Raw genomic sequence first — 17,109 nt, 5'->3', positions numbered from 1 at the left:
AAGGTCCTGAGTTCAATTCCCAGCAACCACATGGTGGCTCACAACCATCTGTAATGGGGTCTGGTGCCCTCTTCTGGCCTGCAGGCAGACACACAGACAGAATGTTGTATACATAATAAATAAATATTAAAAAAATAAAGTTAAAACCTTCCATTTTTAATTAGACAGAAAAAAGGAAGATGATGTAGGATGTCCTGTATGCTGTGAATATGTGTCTCTCTCATTGGTTGGTGAATAAAGCTGTTTTAGCCAGTGGCCAGGCAGAATAGAGCCAGAAATCCAAACAAAGATACAGAGAGAAAGAAGGCAGAGTCAGGGAGACACCATGTAACCACCAAAGGAGTAACATACCAGGGCATCACTGGTAAGTCACGGCCATGTGGCATTAATACACAGATTAATAGAAAAGGGTTATTTTAGTTTTGAGAGCTAGCCAGTAATATGCCTGAGCCATTGGCCAAACAATTGTAATTGATATTAAACCTCAGAGTGTTATTTTACAAGTGGCTGTAGGAACCCGTGAGCAGGAAAGAAACCAGTTCAGGGGGCCAGCGGGACAGAGAAAACATTCAACCACAGCCAAGTATAGTAATTCATGCTTGTAATTCCAACACACGGAAGGCTGATACAGCAAGACTGCTGTAATTGAGGCCAAGGCTTGCTTGCAAAGTAAGTTTGGGACCAGTCTAGACTATAGAGTGAGACCCTGGATCAAAATCTCAAAATTCACCAAAATCAGGGCTGGCAAATAGCTTAACAGGTACAGTGCTTGCCACCAAGCCTAACATCCTTATTTAAACTTCTAATCCTCCTGCCTTCATCTCCTCAGTGCTAGGATTACAGGGCTGCATCACCACACCCTGTCTTCGTGGTGCTGGGGACAGAACCCAAAGGCGTCCTGCATGCTGGGCAAGTGTTCTACCAACTCAGTCACATTCCTAGCTATGATCTGTTTTTGAAATATTATTCTGGGTGCAGTGTCATGAACAGATTGGAGAGAGGCTGCAACAGAAGTGAGAAATTCCAGTCAGAGCCAAGCAAGAGATAAAGAGCTTGGACTAAGGGGTGGCAAAGGCGTAAATAAGCATGCAGACTGCAGATAAAATTAAGACTCACGGAGGAACTACAGAGAAAATCAAGACCAAGTCAAAGGATGGAAACAAGCACAATGGCCAGATTTCTAGCTTTAGCACCAAATGGATTCCATCTGCTAAAATGGAATAGGACTGGTGAAGAAACCTATTTTGTGGGGTTAAAAAAAGTTAAAATCTAAGTTAGAGATGCTTTCAGGCACCAAAATGAAGGTATCAAGCACACAGAAGTCTGTAACATAGGGAAGGTAGATGTGCACCAGAGGGTCCAGTGGACTTCCCATGCGAAATAGTTCTAGGCGGACAGGAGAATAACCCCGGTGCTTCCCTCCCTCAGTATGTTCCTAACACACTCCAAAACGGAAGTTTCAAAGCGCAAAACATACCTCTCCTTGAAAAATAGTATAGAGTGCAGGCAAGTTTTCCATGGTCTCAGGCCTTCCTGAATTCATCCTTAATATTCTACGGCTCCTCCATTTCTCTTCTGCTAAAGCTAATTCAAACGTCCTTTCAGAAAGAAACAACAATTAGACATCTGTATTAATGAGGGGTTGGGGATATGACTCAACCATTAAAGAGTCTACGACACAGGCACGTGGACCTAAGTTGAGATCCACAGTAAGCCAGGCACAGAGGCACATGACTGTAACCCCAGGGGTAGGGGACAGACAGATGGATCCCAAGAGATTACTCACCAGATAGACTGATGAGCTCTAGGTACAATGGGTGTGGTGGTTTGAATAAAAATGACCCCATAGGCAAATAGGGAGTGGCATTATAGCGGGTATGGTTTTGATGGAGTATGTATGATCTTGTTGGAAGAAGTGTGTCACTGGGGGTAGGCTTCGAGGTTTCAGAAGCTCAAGCCCAGGCTCAGCAGCTCTCCTCTCTCCTGCTGCCTGCAGATCACAATGTAGAATTCTCAATTCCTACTCCAGCACCATGTCTGCTGCATGCTGCCATGCTTCGCACCATGATAATGGACTGAACCTCTCAACCATTAAGCCAGTCCCAAATAAATGTTTTCCTTTATAAGAGTTTCTGCAGTCAAAGTATCTCTTCACAGAAACAGAAACTCAAACTGAGACAGTGGGTGACTGTGTCCCAAAAGGTAAAGAGGCCAGGAATGGTGGTGCGCACCTTTAATCCCAGAAGCAGAGGCAGGTAGATCTCTGTGACCTTGAGGCCAGCACGGTGGTCTACAGAATGAGTTCCGTGATAGCCAGAGATATATAGACACCCGTCTCAAACAAACAACAAGATACGGTGATGAGTAATCAAGGAAGACAAACACTGACCTTTGGCCTCCACACATGCATGTACACCCACATACACACTTGTATGAACATACACATAACACACACACAATAACGAATGGGGCTGGATATGGGGGTTAATGGCAGAGAAATTCCCTAACATGCAGCATGAAACTGTAAGTCATCCTCAGAAACACAAAGAAAGAAATGTGCAAACAGTCCTTTACATGGATAACTTCCAAAAAATAATGCCGTTAGAACACACCATGCACTCTCATCCATATCTCACTATCCTACCTGTGGCATTTGGGAATCTGGATGGCCCTTCTTTCTGACCTGTTACTTAACCAAAGTCATTAAGGTATTGGATTTTCAGGTAAGTAGAGGTTTTGTTTGTTTGGTTGGTTAGCTTATCTAGGATGTTGTCATTGCTTCAATTTTATTTGTATTTATTTGCATGTGGTGTATGGGCATGCCTATGTATTAGTGTGCATGCCCACATGTGTTCACGGAGGCCAGAGATGTCAGGTTCCTGCTCTATCACTCTCCATCTTATTCCCTTGAGACAGGATCTCTCACTGAACCTAGAGCTAGGGTGGCAGTCACCAAGCCCCAGTAAGCCCTGCTTCCTTCCCCTCAGCACAGGATTTATACACTTAAGTAGCCATAGTTGGCTCTTTATGTGGACTTGGGGGTTTTAAACTCAGGCCCTCATCATCACACTTGTACAGCAAGTATCCTTAGCTGCTGAGCCATCTTCCTAGTCTAGTTTTTTTGATTTTTGAGACAAGAGTTTTCCTAACTAGCTCAGGTTGTCCTTGAACTTGTGCACCTGCCTCTGTGGTGCTGGAATTACAAGCCAGAGCTACCACGCTTGGCTTTGATCAGGATAGTTGCTTGTTCATTTATGGTAAGACATAACAAATCTAGAACTCTGCACAGGCTTGACCACTGAACTGCATCCTCCCTAACCCCGTCACCACTATTTTGAGATGAGGTCTCATTACACTGCCCAGGCTACATCTAGATTACTGTTGAGCTCCTGAGATGAAGCAATCTTCCTACCTCAACCTTCCAAATAACTACTACAGGTGTGGGCCATCACACCTGGGTGGCTTCATTCTTTTTATCACTACTGTTGTTATTTGTTTATCAGAGGAAGACTTTTGGAAGAAAGAGTATGTGTGCCTAGATCTGAAAAACATCAGAAAGAAGCCAGTGGTGAGGAATGTTTTTAATCCTAGTATTTGGGAGGCAGAAGTAGATCTCTGAGTTTGAGGCCAGCCCGGTCTATAATAACCCCAAGCCAGCCAAGGTTATACACTGAGACTGTGTCTCAAAAAAACAAAAAACAAAAGCCAGACACGGTGAACACACCTCTACTCCCAACACTTGGGAGACAAAGGTAGATGGATCCCTGAATTTAAGGCCAGCCTGGTCTATAGAGTGAGTTCCAGGACAGCCAGGGCTACACAGAGAAACCATGTCTTGAGAAACAAAACAAAACAAAAGGCACACATGTCAGAACGGTAATAAGAAAAGAACACAGAATGTCTCCAGACAGAGGTTCTATTCTGATCATGCACTTGCATGATGAAAAGCTTCTAAGCTTAGATCGCTAAGCTTAGGCTGAAAACCTAGCAACAAAGCTGGGTGTAATGGTTCCTGCCTGTAATTTTAATAATCCCAGCACTTGGGAGGCCTAAGGCAAAAGACAATCATGAGTTTGAGGCTAGCTTGGGCTACGCAAAGTCTGAGGCCTATGAAGGGGATATAGCTCAATAATAGAGTACTTGCTTAGCATGTCTGAGTACTGAAGTGGGGGGAAAAAGAACAGGAAATCCGAGGATAGCCTGAAATACATAGTGAGACCTTGTCAGAAACAAACACACAAACAAACCTAGCAACGGGAAAGTTTATTTGATCCCAGAGTCTAATGATCTTGGTTAGTATGCTAGACATAAATCTGAAAAACATTCAAGAGAAGCCTTTAATCCCAGCTCTTGGGAGGCAGAGGCAGGGAGCTCTCTGAGTTTGAAGTCAGCTTGGCCTACATACTGAGCTCTAAGCCAATCAAGGTAATACAGTAAAAAAGGAAAATTTATCTCTCTTTTATTTTATGTTATGTTTGTACAGGTGCCACAAAAACTAGAAGAGAGCATCAGATCCCCGGGAGCTGGAGTTTAAATTGGTTATGAGCCACCCAATGTGGGTGCCGGGAACTGAACCCTGGTCCTCTGGAAGAGCAGCAAGAGTTCTGAGCAGCTAAGCTGTTCCCAGACCCTCTATGGGCTTTTTAAACTTAAAATATACACCTTTGGGGGCTGGTGAGATGGCTCGGGCATAAAGTGCTTGCCATGCAATTATGAGAACCTAAGTTTCATCATCCCCAGCACCCAAGCAAAGAAGGTAGGCACAAATATGCAGGCTTGTCATGCCAGCACTCCAGCACCTGCAAGGCAGAGGCAGGAGGGTCCCTGGGGCACAGTGCCTAGTATCTAGGTCAAGCAGTGAGTATCACATGTAGTGAGAAATACTGTCTCAATAAAGCAGACATCAATCTCCATACATACATATGCATGCACACCTGCACACAAAACATGTACACACAAATAAATACATAGGATGGCAGCTAATCTGTCCGTTCTTGAGAAATGACTTATAAACAAGTTATTTTTTAAGTTTTATAGTCAGATTGAATCCCGCCTCTCTTATTTCCAGCTGGGTGGTCTCATCCCCAGACTTGCCCTTCTTCTTACCCAGCATCCCTTGGCTCACATGCCAGGACAGGTGTTAGTAATTTTAACTCTATGGTTCTATTAAGAGACCTTCATTAATCCCTACAACATTTGGAAAACTAATTAGTGAATATAGAATCTGTAATAGCACTGGGACATCTAAAATGAGGGCAGACACAGTAATTCCTCCTGTTTCAAAGTTTCTCTCCACACAGTCATGGAAAGAGCGATACCTGAGGAAACAGAGCTAAGCTGTTTCTGCAGAACTAGGCTGTGAGAGAGTGACGAGGGCTGGAGAGACAGCTTTAGTGGGTAGGAGCACTGGCTGCTCCTCCAGTGGAGCCAGGTTCTATTCCCAGCACCCACTTGCTGGCTCACAGTATGTAAGTCCAGTCCCAGGGGATCTGATGCCTTTTTCTGAAATCTTCAGGCACATGTATGAAGCACATACAAACATTCGGGGAAAACATTCATACACATAAAATGATAATTCTAAAACACAAAAAATTCTAAGTATGAAGAACCATCATCTAAAGCTTTCTTTTCTTTCTGACAAATTCTAAGTAGCCCTGGCTATCCTGGAACTCTATGTAGACCACACTAGCTTCAAACTCACAGCTACCCACTGCCTCTGCCTCCTGAGTGCAGGGATTAAAGGTGTGCAACCCAAACTCTGCCTAAAGCTTGTTGTTTTTTTTTTTTGGGGGGGTGGGAATCTTGTTTCTCTTTTTGCAGTACTAAGGACTGAGCAGAGGTTACATCCCCAGGCCCTGGCTTTGTAGAGCTAGAATCTCACTATGTAAGGGCTAGAGAGGGCTCAGAGGTTGAGAGTACACATTACTCTCTCAGAGGACTTAGGGTTTGGGTTTCTACCACCTACCCGGTGGTGGCTCACAATCATTCATAAGAGACCCAATGCCTTCTCAGACTGCTGCTAGGACCAGGCATTCATGAGGTACAAATACAGATACGTCCGTGCACTCAGGAGGCAAAGGCAGGTGGATCTCTGAGTTCAAGGCCAGCCTGATCTACATAGTGAGTTCCAGGGCAGACAGAGCTACAGAGTGATACCCTATCTGGGGGGGGGGCGGAGAAAAAAGAAATGCCCTAAAAACTTGTCTATGAGGCATTTTCTCAATTGAGATTCCCTCCCTTCAGATGACCTTATCTTCTGTCAAGCTGACATGAAACCAGTCAGAACACTCACACACATAAAATAAAACAAATAAAATTTTAAAAACACCAAAAAGGAAAAAAGACTACCGCCATGTACCCCAGGCTGGCTTCAACTCAAACTCTACTCCCTGTGCTGGTATCCCAGGCATGAAGCATATCTGAGTCCCCGTGCAATGTGGGGAGAGGGACGAAATGTGTCACTCCAGCAGCCTGGTACGGGTTGGAAACCATAGCGTTGCCCAGGCTAGGCTTGGTTTTGTAGCCATGCTCCTGTATCAGCCTCCAGTGCTGGCATTAAGACCATAATCCTCTCTTGTATCCAGTCCATCACCAAATCCTATGTCATTTCCTTCCCAGCTGTCCGAGATACTGTTAAACTGTCTTCAGTCTCATCTCCAGCTTGGTTCTCACTGGCATGGAAGATCAGAACTACTGTGCATTCCCACAACGTGGTCTCCAGTAAACCTCTCCTCATCTCTCCAATCTCAACACCATTAAGGCCGAAGGAATGAACCACCTCCTCCCCCACATTCCGCACCCTGGAGGGGAGACAAAACTTTCGCTGCTTTCCTATTAATTTTAAAGTTAACGCTACAAATTCCTGCAAATCTTCATGACTTCCAGGTTCATCTCGTACCATACCCCCTTCAAGCTTTCTCTCAGCACATTGGCTCTTTGTGATTCTTAGTCATCTTCCCAAATGATAGGGCACCACCGCACAGGCTGTTCTGTGCAGAACGTCCTGCCTTCCTCTCTTCCCCTGTTTAGAAATGTCCCATCAGAGAGGGACAGCTCGGACATCTTTTCCTCCGAAAACCCTTCAGCCTTATTAGTTACTCATAACTAATCGCTCTCTTAAGTCTTCCAATCAGCTGGTGAGATTTGTTTAACATGTTTGCCACACACACCCCAAGAGATCCTAAAGCCCCGAGGTTCGGGACCATGTTTCTTCAGTGTCTCCTCAACGATCTGCACAATAAATATCACTGTACCACTTACGAGAAGGCCCGATACACAAGCATGAATCTTAGATTTCTCAACAAAAATTGTACTTTGGAGGAGCCATCGGATATTTCCTCCAACGCTTTCTGTTTAATTCAGCCCTTAAAAAAGACGGCAGAACCGGTGATATAAACTAAGTCCGCCTCCTCAACCAAACCCGGCACTGAAGCCGGGAGTCGGGCATCAGTCCCGGGGAACGCTAGCACAGCCCTGGACGCAAAAGCGGCGTTGTGCAGAGCAGCTGTTAAGGGACAGCGGCCTTAGGGTTCGAGTCCGGCGGCCAGAGATCTCAAAGCTCCGCTCTAGCCTGCCAAGGGACTACTCTTTCCGGGGATCCCCCCACCCCCATGGCAAGGCCGTCAGCTGAGAAGGACAGGTTCAGGCCTAGCACCTAGTCGCAGTTTCCACACTGGAACAGCCACCCGCCTCGTTCCCCAAACACTCACTCAGCGCCGGCTCCTAGCCCGGGAGCCGCAGCAGCGCCAGGAGTGCCGAACCTGCACAGCGCGTTCCCAACCCACAATGCACGGCGCGCCTAGGAGGGACTCCAGCTCCGCGCTCCAATCCCAGAGTCGAGCCCTCGTGGCGTCACCATGAAGGGACCAATCGCAAGAGCGTATTCAGAGGGCGTTGCAGAAAGAAATATTGGAAGCCGATTGGTTGTTCCTCCCCGGAAGTTCTGGAGGAAGAACTCAGTTGTAACCAATCGCCCGGCGCCTGCGACCGGCGGCGCGGTCAGTGGCGGCTCCGAGGATAGTGGTTACCGCCATGATCGAGCAGCCGAAGCGCAAAGGCCCGGAGCTACCACTGGTTCCTGTCAAGCGGCCGCGGCATGAGTTGCTGTTGGGAGCGGCGGGGTCCGGCCCCGGAGCCGGACAGCAGCAGGCGACTCCGGGGGCTTTGCTACAAGCGGTAAGTGGGAGGCATCCCGACTTGGCCCTCCACTCCTCTCGCCACGGACCGTACCGGCGCTGCGGGAACGGAAAGACATTGAACCTGATGTCTAAGCAGGATTGTAAAGTTGCTCTGTGTTCTGCGTCTGTTTCATATGTGTTTCCTTGTGGGACCCCTGTTTTCAGCCTTTCAGTCACCCTGTGAAGTAGCACTAAACCATTTAAACACTTGTCCTCAAAATCAAGATCCAAACTTCCGCATCCTAAATCTTCAGGGATTCAGCGTCAAATAAACATTCAGAAAAGTTTGCAGAATGGGTGAATGAAACATTCAGAAGAGTTTGTAAAATAGATGAGTGAGTGAGTGAGTGAGTGAGTGAGTGAGTGAGTGAGTGAGTGAGAGGGGAAGCAAGGGAAATGAATGAGACAGGCTCGCTTTGCTACCTGGTAAAATTTACTTTTCTCTTTCTCTGAATTTGCATTATTAACAGTAATTAACATCCGTTGGCTCTTTTTTGGTTTTTTGTTTATTTGTTTGTTTGTTTGAGACAGGGTTTCTCTGTAGCTTTGGAACCTGTCCTGGAACTAGCTCTTGTAGACCAGGCTGGCCTCGAACTCACAGAGATCCACCTACCTCAGCCTCCCGAGTGCTGGGATTAAAGGTGTGCGCCACCACCGCCCAGCCATCCGTTGACTCTTGTGTTAGATGTTTTGCATGTGAAATTTCCATTAATCTTGGTAACAGCCTAAAAGGAACTGTTATTTTGCAAATGGGGAAAAGACTTCTTTGAGTTGGAACCTATACTCCTAACAGCATGTCTTGTAAAATAGTGATCATACTTCCCTATGAGGTTCAGAGAAGAAAATAAATGTGCCTCCTGCCGCAACTCTTTAAAGTCTGCTGGTGTGGTCCTTAAAATATATAAATAAAGTTAGCGGCGTGGGGCTGTAGTTGTATCTTCCCAGAAGGCTGACAAAATTTTGAGCGAAGGAATTGGAGGCCAGGCTGCAACTCTGGGCTGACAATCTTACTTGTCAAATAAGAGTAAGTGTACTACTAATAATCCTGAAATCTCGTTGGTAGATTCCAGTATACTAACTTAGTTTTTAAAATAGCAAGATGTTAACATAGCAAGATCCCCCTGTCTCCAAAGTAAATAAATAAAAAGTTGGACACATAAATTTATAATCACTCAAGAAGCTGAGGCAGGAGGATCAAGGGTTTTAAACCAATATAGGCTATTATAGCAGAACTCTGTTGAAATTAAAAAAAAAAAAAGAACTACGTAACCACAATCCTTACCTCCTAGTCAAACCATCTTTATGTCATCTGGCATCATTGCAGGTGGGGCTCAATTAGTGTTTCTGGTTTTGTCTTTGAATCAAGGCTCAGTAATTAATCCAGTAGCCAGGGGAATCATCACAACATTAAATCACATGATTCTCTGGTGAAAACATTCTGTTGGATTTCTGTTTTGTTCTGAAGTTAAGAAAAAAATGTCAAATTCTCTGTACTAATTCCCCTCTTTACCATGCTCATCGACCAGTTTTCTAGCATGTCATGCTCAAGTAGCACCGACATATGTGTCCTTACATTTTGTTGTTACTGTTGCGTTTGCTGGGGTGTTACTCCAAATGCCCACGTGGTTAGCTGTTGGCTCTTTCAAGTTTTTGTTCAGATACCAGTTTCTCAGTGGGGCTTTCCTGGCCACTGTACTTTCAGTTGAAACACCCTGCTCTGGAACCCATATTACTTCTGTCCATTGCGCACAACGTGAGGTGTTTGACTTGTTTGTTTTGTTTCTCTTCCCTTCACTCTTTTTCCACTAGAATGCAAGGTCCATGGTTTTATTGAGTTCTCTTTCTCCGGTACCTAAACACATTAGATTTATTTTTATCTGTGTGTGTGTGTATATATCTGTATGTGCGTCTATCCCGTGCGTGTGGATTCCCTCATGGACCAGAAGAGATTGTTGGATCCTCTGAACCTGGAGCTACAAGTCACGTGAAAACTGCTTACCGTGGGTGCTGGGAACCGAACCCAGATTCTTTGGAAGAGCAGTAAGTGTTTTTAACCACTGAGCCATCTCTGTGGCCCACATGTACTATTTTTTGAGTAAATATGCTGGATGAGTATGATCGTGGTACATTATTTGCATTTATGGATATTTCATAATGAAACCCATTACTTTGTACAGTTAATACATGATAATAAAAATAAGTTAGTATACTGGAATCTACCAACGAGATTTCAGGATTATTAGTAGTACACTTACTCTTAATTGACAAGTAAGGTTGTCAGCCCAGAGTTGGAAGAATTGCCAAACCTAGTTTTAGTGTCCAGAACGATAATCAGAAACTACTTTTCCAAAGCAAGCATAGCGATACACACTTTAATACCAGCACTCAGGAGGACTGAAAATTTAAGGCTAGCCTGGACTGTATATCAAAACCCTGCTCACACCCCAAAAATCTATTTTGTATAATAAGTTGTACCATGCAGGGTTTTTCAAAGGCTAGTTGGGTAGGCTGGAGTCTGGGAAATGTTCTTCCTGCACTCCCGGAGCTTCATTTCTTTGGGGAAAAAGAAGCATGTCAGCAATGGCACAAGGAAGGTAAGGTCAGGTAGTGATGGGGCTTTGGCAGAGTGCTGTGGGCCTGATGGAAGGCTGGTGGGGAGGTGGCTGCTACTTGAGTGTGAGTGTTAAAGACAGACTTGCCAAGCGGTGGTGGCTCACGCCTTTAATCCCAGCACTCGGGAGGCCGAGACAGGCAGATCTCTGTAAATTCAAGGCCAGCCTGGTCTAGAGAGTGAGTTCCAGGACAGCCAAGACTATAATGAGAAATTGTCTTGAAAAACAACAACAACAAACAGACTCTGGGATGAGTATTTAAAAGGAGTCACTAGGAGGAGAGCTCTATGGGAGACATCTTTTCATGTTAAGATTCTGAGGCATAAATGAGGTCAAGCATGATTCAGCAGTCAACAGTTGACTGTGGAACAGAAGCAGAGTTAGGGAAGAGAGTAGTATGGTGGGCATACACTGGAATGTCCAAGGGATTTTCTAGTGAGAGGCGGGAGTTCTGTGAGCAGAGGTGTCATTCCCTAACCCAAATGAAATGCGCTGCCCCAGCTTTACAGCTTCCTTTGCCTGTGTACAGTGACGGATCACACTTCTCTTTGGTCTAGGGGCCTCCGAGGTGTTCGTCCCTGCAGGCCCCAATCATGCTGCTCTCGGGACACGAAGGAGAAGTGTACTGCTGCAAGTTTCACCCCAATGGATCCACCTTGGCATCGTCAGGATTTGACCGACTCATATGTAAGGCACAGCTTTTGACTCTGGAGTTACTGTTCTCTCTAAATAATGTTTTGTTGTTGTTGTTGTTGTTTTTAACTTTGGGTGCTATGTAAGGCATCAAGCATCAGTCTAAATATGCAAGTTAAATTATAGTGATAGCATGCTAAAACAGTTGTCAAAATATTGAGCAGTCATTCAGGCCAAGCCGTACGTAGGTCCATATGGTAAATAAAAAGAAACATGCTGCTAATTGGAAAGTAGGTTCCTTTGGTTGGAGTTATATAGTCTCTCTCTTCTCCCTCCTCCGTTACTCTTGTGTAGCCCCAGCTGTCCTCAAATTTACTACGTAGTGAGAATAAATTTGGAACTCCTAATCCTCCTGCCTCCGCCTCCCAAGTGTTGGGATTATAGGCCTGAAAGTTAAGAGGAAGGAGAACTTGTCTACTCATAAAAACGTGAGACCTTAATCCATACCCAGGATCCTAGTGTATGAGGGAGAAAGATGGGATCCTCAAGTGGTGACTCACTTAAATCATCTGCTACCAGGTTCTCAGTCACTCATTAGGAATGCCCATGTTTGAAAAAAAAAAACAAGTACAATCTGGAGAGATGGCTCATGGGTTAAGAACATTTTTTAGCAGGGAGTGGCCATGCCTTTTAGTCCCGGCACTCAGGACGCAGAGGTAGGTAGATCTTTGAATTTGAGGCCAGCCTGGTCTACAGAGTGAGTTCCAGAACAATCAGGAAACACAAAACCATGTCTTGAAAAAAAAAAAAAGGAGAAAAGAGCACTGCTGCTCTTCCAGAGGACCTTAGTTCAGTTCCCAGCCCAACATCAAGTGGCTCATAACTCCTATAATACAGGTTCAGGGGATCCAGTGCTCTCTTCAGACCTCTGATGGTGTCTTAGCATGCACACTTCCAGACACATCAATAAATAATAAATCTTTTTAAAAAAATAAATAGAAAAATGAAGCTGAGGTGATATAGCTCAATGATTCCTTTTTCAGGCTGTCTGCAGACTCTGAGCATATAAGAAAAAGTACTAACTTTTTTTAAAATTAAACCTGAGGGTTTTGGAAAGATATTTCAGCAGTTAAGTGCAGTTATTGCTCTTGTAGAGGGCTCAAGTTTGGTTCCCAGTAACTACATGGCAGCTCAAAGCCATCTCTAACTTCAAATCCCCAGGATCCAGCTCCCTCTTCTGGCCTTCATAGGCAGGCATGCATACGATGCATATACATATTTGTAGGCAAAACACTCAAACACATGAAATAAAAATAAACAAATCTTGTCTAATAAGTTAAGGCTGAGAAAACAAAGCTCAGTCAGTTAGGACCGGAGTTCAGTTTGCAGAACTCATAGAGAGCAGGGTAGTAGAAAGCCAGGTAGCGTGGTTGTGCTTTCATCCTGGGTTCCAGGGAGGTAGACAGGTATGGACCCCTGGGGCCCGCCCATCAGCTGGCCAGCCTAGTCTGCTAGGCAAGTTCCTGGCCCTGAAGAGAGTCTGTCTCAAAAGGGAAACGGTAGATGATGCCTGATCAACAGCAGCCACAGCTGTCCTCGCCGTTCCGTACGTGTGCACTCATGCACATACATACCTGAGTGACCGCATGCACACAGCAATTTTAGCTTGGCAAGATTTGGTCTCATTGGTAGAGCCAGTGTTGTTCTATGGTCTTATAATTTCAGAAGTATTTTTCTGATTATTTTATATTAGCCATTCTCTGACTGGTGATGGGTTTTCTTTTCCTCTTAACAGTATTGTGGAATGTCTATGGTGACTGTGATAACTATGCTACATTGAAGGGACACAGTGGCGCAGTGATGGAACTGCATTATAACACAGATGGCAGGTGAGTGTTCTGCATAATGGGTTGACGATGGCTTCCCATACTACTACTTAATGTCTTTACCCTTCAGCTCTGAGTTTCATCTCTTGGGAGATCCAGTCAAAAACTGCTACATTTTGGTGAGGCAGGAGGATCACATTGTCCTCATGGACAATGCAGCAGACCATTGAAAGCTCATCATTTATCTTGTAATATGCCAGTACTCAGACCAGTGGGGTTTTTTGTTTTTATAAGTCGTAAAGCCAATTTTGGGGGAGGGAGGGATATTGCAGGGATAGTAGCATGTGCCAGCTTTCAGGAGGCAGAGGCAGGCAGATCTCTAAGTTCAAGGCCAGCTGCTCTACATAGTGATTTCCAGGGCAGCCAGAGCTACATAGTAAGGTCCTGTCTCATAAAAAAAAAAAAAAAAAGAAAAAAGAAAGAAAAGAAAAGAAAAAAAATTACCTGTTATTGTGTGTGCACGTGATGTTTCTGTGAGAGGGGTACGTATGTAGGGGTCAGGACAGCTTCGTGGAGCTAATTTTCTTTGCTTGCCTTTATATGGATTTTTGAGTCAAGCAGGCAAGTGCCTATATTTGCTAAGAGATCTCACAGGAAAGTAATAAGCTATGTTAAAAAAGCAAACAAAAAAGGCAAGTAGATGGAAAAAGTACCCACATTTTTCCTCTCCAATTACTGCTTGTTATATGCTTTGCTAAAGTCATTTTCTACCAAAATTGTTGAGTTTTAGCATATCCATAATGTAAACTAAGCTTACAATCTTGTCTACTGATTTTTTTTTTGCTTTAACCTACCAAATGTTATAAAAATTAATAATGTGTAATTTTAGGATATATGTGTGTGTGTGTGCTACAGATATTTAGTTACACCAAGTCAATCTTATTGTTACACATTTTGATAACTTTCTTTTTTATGGCACTGAAGATTGAACCAAGCTAATTTTCTTTTTTTCTTTAATTACATTTTAAATAGTGTATGTATGACTACATGTGACACAGTTGTTGAGGTCAACAGCCAGCTTTTGGGGGTCGGTTCTTTCTATATTGTGGGTCATCACAGAGCAGACTTGGCAGTGGACACCTTTACTCTCTGAGCAATCTCATCCTGCCATAATCTTCTTTCTTCTTTTTCAAGGTGTTTTATTGTCACTTGTTTATATCCCTGTATTCTAAGAAATACATTATAGTAATTGTATATGGTATCATTTTAGGGGTGAAGTGCCTGTGTGTGTCCATTTGAGGACAAAGAGGAACATCAGGTGTCCTGCTTTAATCTGTATTTTAGTATCTTGAGACAAGGTCTCTCACTGAGTCTAGAGCTAGGCTGATGAACAGCAAACCCCAATGATCCTCCTGTCTCTGCCCCACCAAAGAGCTGGGGTTACAGGTATGCATGGACATATTCAGTGTTTTACATGGGGCTTTGAACTCTGGTTCTTGTAACAGATAAGCCATCTCCAAAGACTCTGTTTTGTTTTCTTTGAATCTTGGTAATTTATTCAGGCTGAGTTTGAATTTGCCGTCCTCCTGCCTCAGCTCCTGAATAATTGGTATTATAGATATATGGCACTGCACCTGGCTTGTTTTACATTTCTGTTCTCAAATTTTAGTGTTTCATCATTAACATTTTAAATTAAAAAAGCATTACAAGGGACTGTAGGTAGACCAGACTGGGCTCAAACTGCCTCTGCCTCTGCCTCTGCCACCTGAGTCCTGGGATTAAAGGTGTGCACCACCACTGCCCAACAACCATAACAACTCTATAAAGGGAAACGTTTAATTGGGGCTGGCTTACAGTTCAGAGATTTAGTCCATTACTGTTGTGGTGGCCACAGGGGCAGACACGGTGCTGGAGAGCTGTCTGAGAGTTCTACATCTGGATCAGCAGGCAGCAGAAAGAGAGAATGACCCTGAACCTGGTTTGAGCGTATAAAACTTCAAAGCCCACCCCTTGACACACTTACTCCAACAAGGCCACGCCTCCTAATACTGCCATTCCTTATGAACCTGTGGGAACCATTTTCATTCAAATCATCACAGAGCACTTGCTGATCTTACAGAGGATCCAGGTTCAGTTCCCAGTGTCCACATTCTGGCCAGTGGCTCTTAGTAACTTTGGTTGCAGAGCATCCAGTGCTCCCTCTTCTGCCCTCTGAACATCGCACATATATGACACGAACGTATAAGCCCCACGCCTGTTATCAGTTATCATAAAGTAGAATTTTTCTTCAGCATTATAATGGGCACTGTTGCACGTGCTCCAATCTCAGTTCTCGGGCAGTGATGGAGCAGGAGTATCTTGAGTTCAAGACCCGCTTGGTCTACATAACACCACCCTGTCTCAAAGGGAAAAGAGGGCATTATAAGATCAAGTTTAACTTAGAAATCATTCCCAGAGACAGAGCAAAGTGTTGGAATTACTCAGCACTTAAATCTAGAATTTTTACAATCAGCCTCTCCTCCACCTCAGCAGGAAGAACTTAAATACTTCTGTGTGCGAGGGTTTTGTATCCAGGTATATCACAAAGAAGGAAAAGATTGATTGAAAAAGCTGCTATATTGGTTGTGTAGTGTGGGTCAACCTGATAGTGAATCCAGAAGGTGAGTAGAATTGCAACGGCAGGACTAGGGAGGCACCCTGGGTTCATGAACTAAATTCACAGTGCAGCAGACAGTGTTCGAGACAAATCTGACGCATTTTGGCAAGTGAGAAAGAGATTTTTGTCATACCCCCTTTTTTTTTTTCCTTTTTTGAGATTTATCTTGTTTATTTATGTTATTTTGCCTGTGTGTCTGTGTACCACATGCATGTAGTACCTGTGGAGACCAAAAGAGGCATCAGATCCTCTGGAAATAGAGTTAGAGCTCGTTGTGGGCCTTTATCTGGGTGCTGGGACTCACACCCAGGTCCTCTGGAAGAGCAGCCTGTGCTCTTAACCACTGAGCTGTCTCCAGCCCTTAGCGTTTTTCTCATGTCTTTTATGTTCTTCTTCTAGCATGCTCTTCTCAGCATCGACAGATAAGACGGTGGCTGTGTGGGACAGTGAAACAGGCGAGAGGGTGAAGAGGCTGAAGGGACATACGTCCTTTGTGAACTCCTGTTACCCAGCCCGGCGGGGCCCCCAGCTCGTCTGCACTGGCAGCGATGACGGCACAGTTAAGGTAGGTATTGTCTGTGTGTGCTGCAGTTAAGTTGGCATGATGTAAACTCTAGCCTGTCTTTCTACTGATATTGTGCTCTTCTCTTAGTTTTAACTCATTTTCCAAAGCACACTTCAAATTTTACCAGTTGAAATAATGCCCTACAAAATTCTATTAGAACCATAGAATGTACTGCTACTTGGAATTAATGGACGGCGAGGATTTGATTCATGGCTCAGCTACGGATTGTGTGTCTTTGAGCAGTTCAATCTCTGAGCTTCGCTTCCTTAATCTTTTTTTTTTTTTTCGAGACAAGGTTTCTCTGTATAGCCCTGGTTGTCCAAGAACTCCCTTAGTGAACCAGGCTGGCCTCGTGTGCCACCACTACCTGGTGCATTTTCTTAACCTTTCGAATTGTGACCGTAGTATAAGAGCCTCACAAGGTTGCTGTGAAGTCGCAGGTGTCTAAGAAGCTCAGCAAATGCTCTCATTGGCCTAGGATGGGATCTTACAGATCATTTAATGTGATGATTTCAGAGCTATCTGTGTTAAGATCACCTGAAGAACCTACTAAAAACACCCACAGTAGAGCCGGTGTTCTGGCCAACCTTGGCTGTGTAGTGAGACAATCTCAAAAGACAGATAATGGCCGGGCGATGGT

The 17,109-nt window shown here is 44.4% G+C and overlaps 2 protein-coding genes across 4 annotated transcripts in view; one reads left to right on the top strand and one right to left on the bottom strand.

Annotated features, from left to right (window-relative positions):
- Zcchc17 (zinc finger CCHC-type containing 17) overlaps window positions 1-7,789 on the bottom strand; it is a 47,466-nt gene extending 39,677 nt beyond the window's left edge. The window contains exons 1-2 of one of the 3 annotated variants that reach the window (XM_005353157.3): window positions 7,710-7,789; window positions 1,478-1,598 (exon numbers count right to left, since the gene is read on the bottom strand). In XM_005353157.3, the coding sequence (XP_005353214.1) occupies window positions 1,478-1,543 (66 nt within the window). In that variant the 5' untranslated portion in view covers window positions 1,544-1,598; window positions 7,710-7,789. The remainder of the gene's footprint in view (window positions 1-1,477; window positions 1,599-7,709) is intronic. The other 2 variants (XM_013348472.2, XM_013348471.2) reach the window with 2 other exon arrangements.
- A 203-nt stretch (window positions 7,790-7,992) lies between these two features.
- Window positions 7,993-17,109, top strand: part of Snrnp40 (small nuclear ribonucleoprotein U5 subunit 40) — a 32,137-nt gene continuing 23,020 nt past the window's right edge. The window contains exons 1-4 of the mRNA XM_005353156.2: window positions 7,993-8,175; window positions 11,347-11,476; window positions 13,218-13,311; window positions 16,304-16,469. Of these exons, the coding sequence (XP_005353213.1) occupies window positions 8,032-8,175; window positions 11,347-11,476; window positions 13,218-13,311; window positions 16,304-16,469 (534 nt within the window). The 5' untranslated portion in view covers window positions 7,993-8,031. The remainder of the gene's footprint in view (window positions 8,176-11,346; window positions 11,477-13,217; window positions 13,312-16,303; window positions 16,470-17,109) is intronic.

Source organism: Microtus ochrogaster, chromosome 10 (genome assembly GCF_000317375.1).
Source record: "Microtus ochrogaster isolate Prairie Vole_2 chromosome 10, MicOch1.0, whole genome shotgun sequence".
NCBI classification, from domain to species: domain Eukaryota; kingdom Metazoa; phylum Chordata; class Mammalia; order Rodentia; family Cricetidae; genus Microtus; species Microtus ochrogaster.
This window is presented reverse-complemented; position numbering and strand designations above follow the sequence as displayed.